General features: G+C 41.7%; 1 protein-coding gene across 1 annotated transcript in view; it reads left to right on the top strand.

Moving 5' to 3' along the window:
* Nucleotides 1–5773, top strand: part of SNRPC (small nuclear ribonucleoprotein polypeptide C) — a 19823-nt gene that overhangs the window by 5685 nt on the left and 8365 nt on the right. The window contains exons 2-5 of the mRNA XM_019514166.1: nucleotides 26–68; nucleotides 1699–1807; nucleotides 3794–3883; nucleotides 4486–4590. Coding sequence (XP_019369711.1) covers nucleotides 26–68; nucleotides 1699–1807; nucleotides 3794–3883; nucleotides 4486–4590 — 347 coding nt within the window. The remainder of the gene's footprint in view (nucleotides 1–25; nucleotides 69–1698; nucleotides 1808–3793; nucleotides 3884–4485; nucleotides 4591–5773) is intronic.

Genomic DNA, 5773 nt, shown 5'->3' with positions numbered 1-5773 from the left:
GCCCACTCCCCACCCCTCTCTTTAGGTTTTATTGCGACTACTGTGATACCTACCTCACCCATGACTCCGTAAGTACCATGTTTTTCAGCGCTTTTGAGTTCAGTACAACCTGTGGTTTTTTTCACATAGGGGGAGCGGGTAACCTATTTAGGTTGCGGCGGGCTGTGAAAAAAAATATTCAGAACATTTCAATCAGCTGGGTGCTGCAGGTTTTCTTCTGAAGGGTGCCTCCGCTGGGTTGGAGCACATCCATGGTCCCACAAGCTGATCGGGGACCTGATGCCCTTTGAATTAAAAGCAGCAGCGAGCAGGTGATGCATCTCAACAGTTCAGCGCAGCTCTGCTATGTACGCCCTCGGTGAATTTGCAAGCTCATCCCCTTTGCAGAAGGGGGTCGGAAACTAGCCCTGCAAAGGCTGGTTTCTGCTGTATCTGTTTTCAGAGGCAATAATTTGTTTCAGTTTTTTCCTCCTGTGAAAAATGGTACTGGATATAATGGCAGGGGTTCCTAACCTTTCTATGCTGAGGACCGGAAGTGACCGTGGACCGGCAAACTGGACCAGCAGGGATCGACATATCACGGGCAGACAGTCAACCCTCCTTTATAAAGAAGGGTTGGCTGCTAGTCTGCAGTTTGGTCCGCGGTCACTTTCAGTTTGAGGCAGCCAACCCTTCGTGGCCCGATACTGGGCCACGGCCTGGTGGTTGGGAATCCCTGATATAACCGTTTTTAGGATATTTTGGGGGATAATGTACAAGAAAATATAATGAGCAAAAGCATGCTATTTCATTTGAAGGGTGGGAATACTGGTATCGCTGAGACCAGTAACTCTGATTACTTAAACTGAGACTAGAAGGAACCTTTTGGGATCATCAAACCCAGTCTTTTTGCTATTGCAGGTAATCAGGTAGCTCAGAATATGGGTGTGTGGTTTTGCTTTTGTTTTTTTTTTTTTTTTTTTTTTTTTATGAAGAAGAGCTGTGAAAAAGCGTATGTGGGCAAAATGTTTTCTGTGTGATTTAGTGTGACAGCACTTCTTAGGGAAAGCTATTGCTTCGGTAAATCAACTTGAACAAACCTGTGACAACCTCTGGTTCCAGCTCAGAAACAAGAAATCTCTATTCTGGTTTGGAAGAGATCTGTAAATACATTGGCTTATTCTCTAGAATAGTGCTTCCCAAACTTTTTCCTCAGCATGGCCTCATTTCCACAGACCCCTCTCCTCCTCCCTACCTGCAAACCAATCCACTGATGTTATGACCCCAGTTGAGGTCATGACCCACAGTTTGGGAACAGCTATTCTAGAATGTTCATCTTAATAGGAAAAAGTTACTTAAAAGGTGAGTGTTAATGGAAACAAATATACAGGAATTTTAAAACATTACAGGGTTCGTCTGGCCTGTTTGTTGGAGTGGCTAAAGATTTCTCAGTGCCATGGAAGTTAATTCTCTTGAATTGCTGTTTAGTGACCACATGGGGGGACTATTACATCATTCACAAATGCAAAGCTTTACTTCATACTTAAGTCTAAACATGTATGGTTTTTTGAAAACAGGTATTGGATGATACCAGTGTTATGGCTCCAGATGCTGTAGTTAAATATTTAGTGTTACGTGTTCTGGTTTTTGTATACACAAGGTAAGGCTTTGTCATGTTTATTTAGTGCACGGATAACAATATTTTTTTATCTCTTGCAGCCATCTGTAAGAAAGACTCACTGTAGTGGCCGTAAACACAAAGAGAATGTGAAAGATTACTATCAAAAATGGATGGAAGAACAAGCTCAGAGCCTGATTGACAAAACAAGTAAGATGAACGATCCCACTAGCTGTACTGTTTCATGGAACAGTTTTTTTTTTCCTGCCTCTGGCATCCGTGCATTGGCTAACAATACGTTAAAGTAGGCACTGGCAATCTAGGGGTTGAATCTGGTCTGCAAGGAGATTTACCTCCAGCCCACAGTGGCAAGGTGGTGGTTGCATTCACTCTGATGATCCTATTTGCCACGTCCAATGATTCTTCTCTGTTCTTAAAGGTTGCCATCCTTTGCTTTAGAATACAGATTTACTGTGGCAGACGGTGGCAGCTCCAAACACTCAGCACTGGTCTGTCAAATGGAAACAGTGTTGCTCTATTTGCATGGCTTTGTGGGTGAGCTAATTGCCACTTTTTCCTCAGTACTACTAATTAGCTTGATTGCAATGCCACAGAAGTAGGTGGTAGTACTTCCATTTCAGGATGTAGCTTACAGGGAGCAGTGTAGTGTGCTTGAGCACTACTGCTAGCCTGCTCTGAGTCTGTAGTCTGTAGACAGACCCTGAGTGTCCAGACTAGTTGTTAATGAAGAGGAGATAGTTTGGAACCTTGTTCTGTCATTGTTCCAAGTGTGGAGCTTTCTTTGAAGTTGATGGGCATTTCATGCATGATGTGGCTGTGACACTGGGCTCTCAGATTGAGGATCTTATCCAGTTATCAGTTTTAAGAGGTAAATCTCCATTATTTTAATGGAGGCTTTCTGCTGACAGCTACCAGCATGAGATGTTAAAATAGCTATGTCCAGAGTCCTTGCTGTAGAAGAACTTCCTAAATAAATAACTGATAATTCTTACTGGTCTGCAGGAGATTGGTGCTTTTTGAGCTCTCTCCTGGTGTGAGAGAATTGCAGCACTACTGCACTTGACTTTATCCTTCCCTTTCTTTAGATGGAAGAGACTTATTTGCTTGAGCAAACCTTTATTACTGTTACTAATTTTCCTTGTCAACCTTGTTCTGCTTTCAGACATTTCTAGTTTTTGTGGCAATTAGGTCACTGACCAAGGGCTCAGTTTGGCAACTTGCCTAAAAATCTCGATTCAGTGTTTTGAGCATCTTCACCCAGTTAGGCACTGGTTTTTGTCCATAAGCATGAGAGGTTATGTTTTTAGCCTAACAGCAATGTAACTGCATGTTACTTAAGACTAGAAGGAACCTTCTGGGGTCATCAAACCCAGTCTTTTCGCTATTGCAGGTAATGGGGTAACTCAGAATGTGGGTGTGCGTGGCTTTGTTTTTGTTCATGGGGTGTTGTTTTTTTTTTTGGAAATTTATTCAGCATCTCTTAAACAGGTGGGTTTCTTTCTCCCCTTCCTCTCTCTTCTATTGGTAATCTATTTTGATAATTTAATTCCTCTGGTTAGAAACAGTCTTCAGATTTCCAGCTTAATCCAATTCATGATCTGTTTGTATCGTTTTGTTCTCATGCTAGTATCATCCTCAGCTTTTAAGTTTTGGTGTATTTGCAAAACAACATCCTTTCTCCGCTTTTCTTTTTCTAGGCTGAACAAGCCAGACTTACCATGTTCTTAATCATTTTAGTCCTTCTTGCACCTATTCCACATCCATTACATTTTTTCTTGTATGTGGGTGACCAAAATTGTAAGCAGTTCTTTTTTTCTGGTGTCCTGTGCAGAGGCAGCAGTGCATTTTTCCTCTTCCTAATGGAAATGCCTTGCCTTGTCTGCAGCCTAGAATGTCATTTAGTCTTTTTTACTGCCGCATTACATTGGCTCGTAATCCTCCTGTGATTGACTAAAACTATTCTGGAGCTCTGTTGCTTCCAACTGATGAGACCCCAGTTTGCAGAAAAGATTCTTGTGCATTTGGATTAACAAGTTCAAGAGGTTCTGAACCTATGTAACTTAAAGTAGGATATACATATTTTGGTTTTGGGGAGTAGGAAGGAAGACTCCAGTTATGAGAACTGTGCACCATTCCTGCTAACAAACTAACTGGTTTTCTCCTGTTGTTTCCTAGCTGCTGCATTTCAGCAAGGCAAAATCCCACCTACTCCATTCTCGGCTCCACCTCCAGCAGGAGCCATGATACCTCCTCCTCCCAGCATTCGTAAGTTTGAATGTTTGATTTGTCCAATTTGGGACTAGCAGGACAGCACTAGACTTTGTTGTTGGGTGTTCCTCAGTTAATTTAAACTTTGCAAGAAATGTTCTTTGGCTAGAGGTGGTATGAAGTACTCCATAAACTCAAAGCATTCTCTGAGCCTGATAACTAAGTAACTGCTTGTCGCACAAAATTGCCTATAAAATAGACTGCCACCCTGAGTGCTGAACGTCTAATGAAGCCACCTTAGAAATTTCCCTTTTGCGGTACAAGGGAGATCAGTCAAATATGCTTTGCTTTCCACTTCATAGGGGAAATGATTGAGGTCTTTGCCTAGTAAAGAATCCTGTCCTAGGATAGACTGCTTGCATTTGTTAGATAAACACCATCAAGGAATGGCTTCTGGTATTGACTTCACATTCATCTTTTGCCTCTGAAAAGCAAACTTTGAATTTAGTATGGAATGTTGTAGGACAATCTGAAAGGTGTAACTGAAGCTATAAAACAATAAGTAAGTCTTTATTGGCAAGGATTTTGCATTGCCTTCACATTTACTAGCCTAATACAAAATTACGTACACGTGACCAATTATATGCACATTCCACCAGCTGGCCCTCCACGACCTGGTATGATGCCAGCTCCCCATATGGGTGGACCTCCAATGATGCCAATGATGGGCCCACCTCCACCAGGAATGATGCCAGTTGGACCTGGTAAGTCCTGCCTTTCAGGAATATGACTTCTTCTGATCTTATTCCTCCTTCCTTGAATGCTAGAGGGTTAGACTAGTAGGGCATTTGGAATACGTTTTCAGCGCTTCATTTTCTTGTTTCACTGCAGAGAGTGATTGTAAATGATGGTATGGAATATTCTTACTGAGTAACTGCAACGTGTCATATTGGCAGGCATTTTAGCCATAAATTCAAAGCATTGAAAGGTCTCTGTTACTTCAGGATAAGGGCTTAACGTGAAGAAGAGGTTAGCTGGGTTCATACTTGGGTGAGAGACCTTCAACGTCTGTATTGTTGTGGCTTTTCACTCTGTGTATATTGGGCTGCTGGCTTCATGGCAGGAAATGGCTCCATTCAGACAAGATGTAAAACTGACATCCCTAGCAACTTCTGATTATTCAAGTTCTCAAAGTTATTTGTTGCAAGGCTAGTTGTCAATTGTAGTGTTCAGATCAAATTCTTGTTACGGTAATAGAACTATTTCCATAGTCCTTTTTGCGTTTAGTACAATTGCATGCAGTTTGCCTGGTACCTCTGCAACACCTTTTTCCAAAATGCTTAAATATATTTTTAAACAGTATATTTTATAAGTCTGCATAGTGTGAAGCTGTGTGTACTTCTGAATATCTGCATTGGGATAGACTGGCTTTGACAATGGGTAATTAGGTTCCTGTGTGTATGAAGCTTGTAGAATAATTTTGAGATCTTTAGGAATATCAGAGGAAGGTTAGGGTGTTTTTTCTTAAGGCTTCAAAAATGGCCAGAGAATTTGTGAAGTCATGATGTTTCATCCTGGTGTTGAGCATATTGGTATGGGAAAGGGTTGTCAGGGCATTTATTTCATTTGCTATTACTTTGACGTTCAGAGGACTAAAACTCTCCATACATCAGCAGTAGTGAAATGTCTTTAGTGATGTTCTTGCCAGCAGTAGAGAAAAGTGGTATCCAATTAAGGGTTCAGTATTGGGGACACAATGTGTGGATTTTGTCTGACATGTTAGCTTTGTTTGCACTAGTTCAGGATGGGGACCAACTAGTTAAGCAGCAGCTCTACAGAAAAGGAGCTGGGGGTTAGAGTGGACAAGAAGCTGAATGGAAGCCAGCAGTGTGCCCTTGTTGTGAAGAAGGCTAACAGCACTCTGGGCTGCATTAGTAGAAGCATTGC

This window comes from Gavialis gangeticus, unplaced genomic scaffold (genome assembly GCF_001723915.1).
Source record: "Gavialis gangeticus isolate Ggan-Ray unplaced genomic scaffold, GavGan_comp1, whole genome shotgun sequence".
NCBI classification, from domain to species: domain Eukaryota; kingdom Metazoa; phylum Chordata; order Crocodylia; family Gavialidae; genus Gavialis; species Gavialis gangeticus.
The sequence above is the reverse complement of the archived record's forward strand: the minus strand, read 5'-3'. Positions and strand labels throughout refer to the sequence as shown.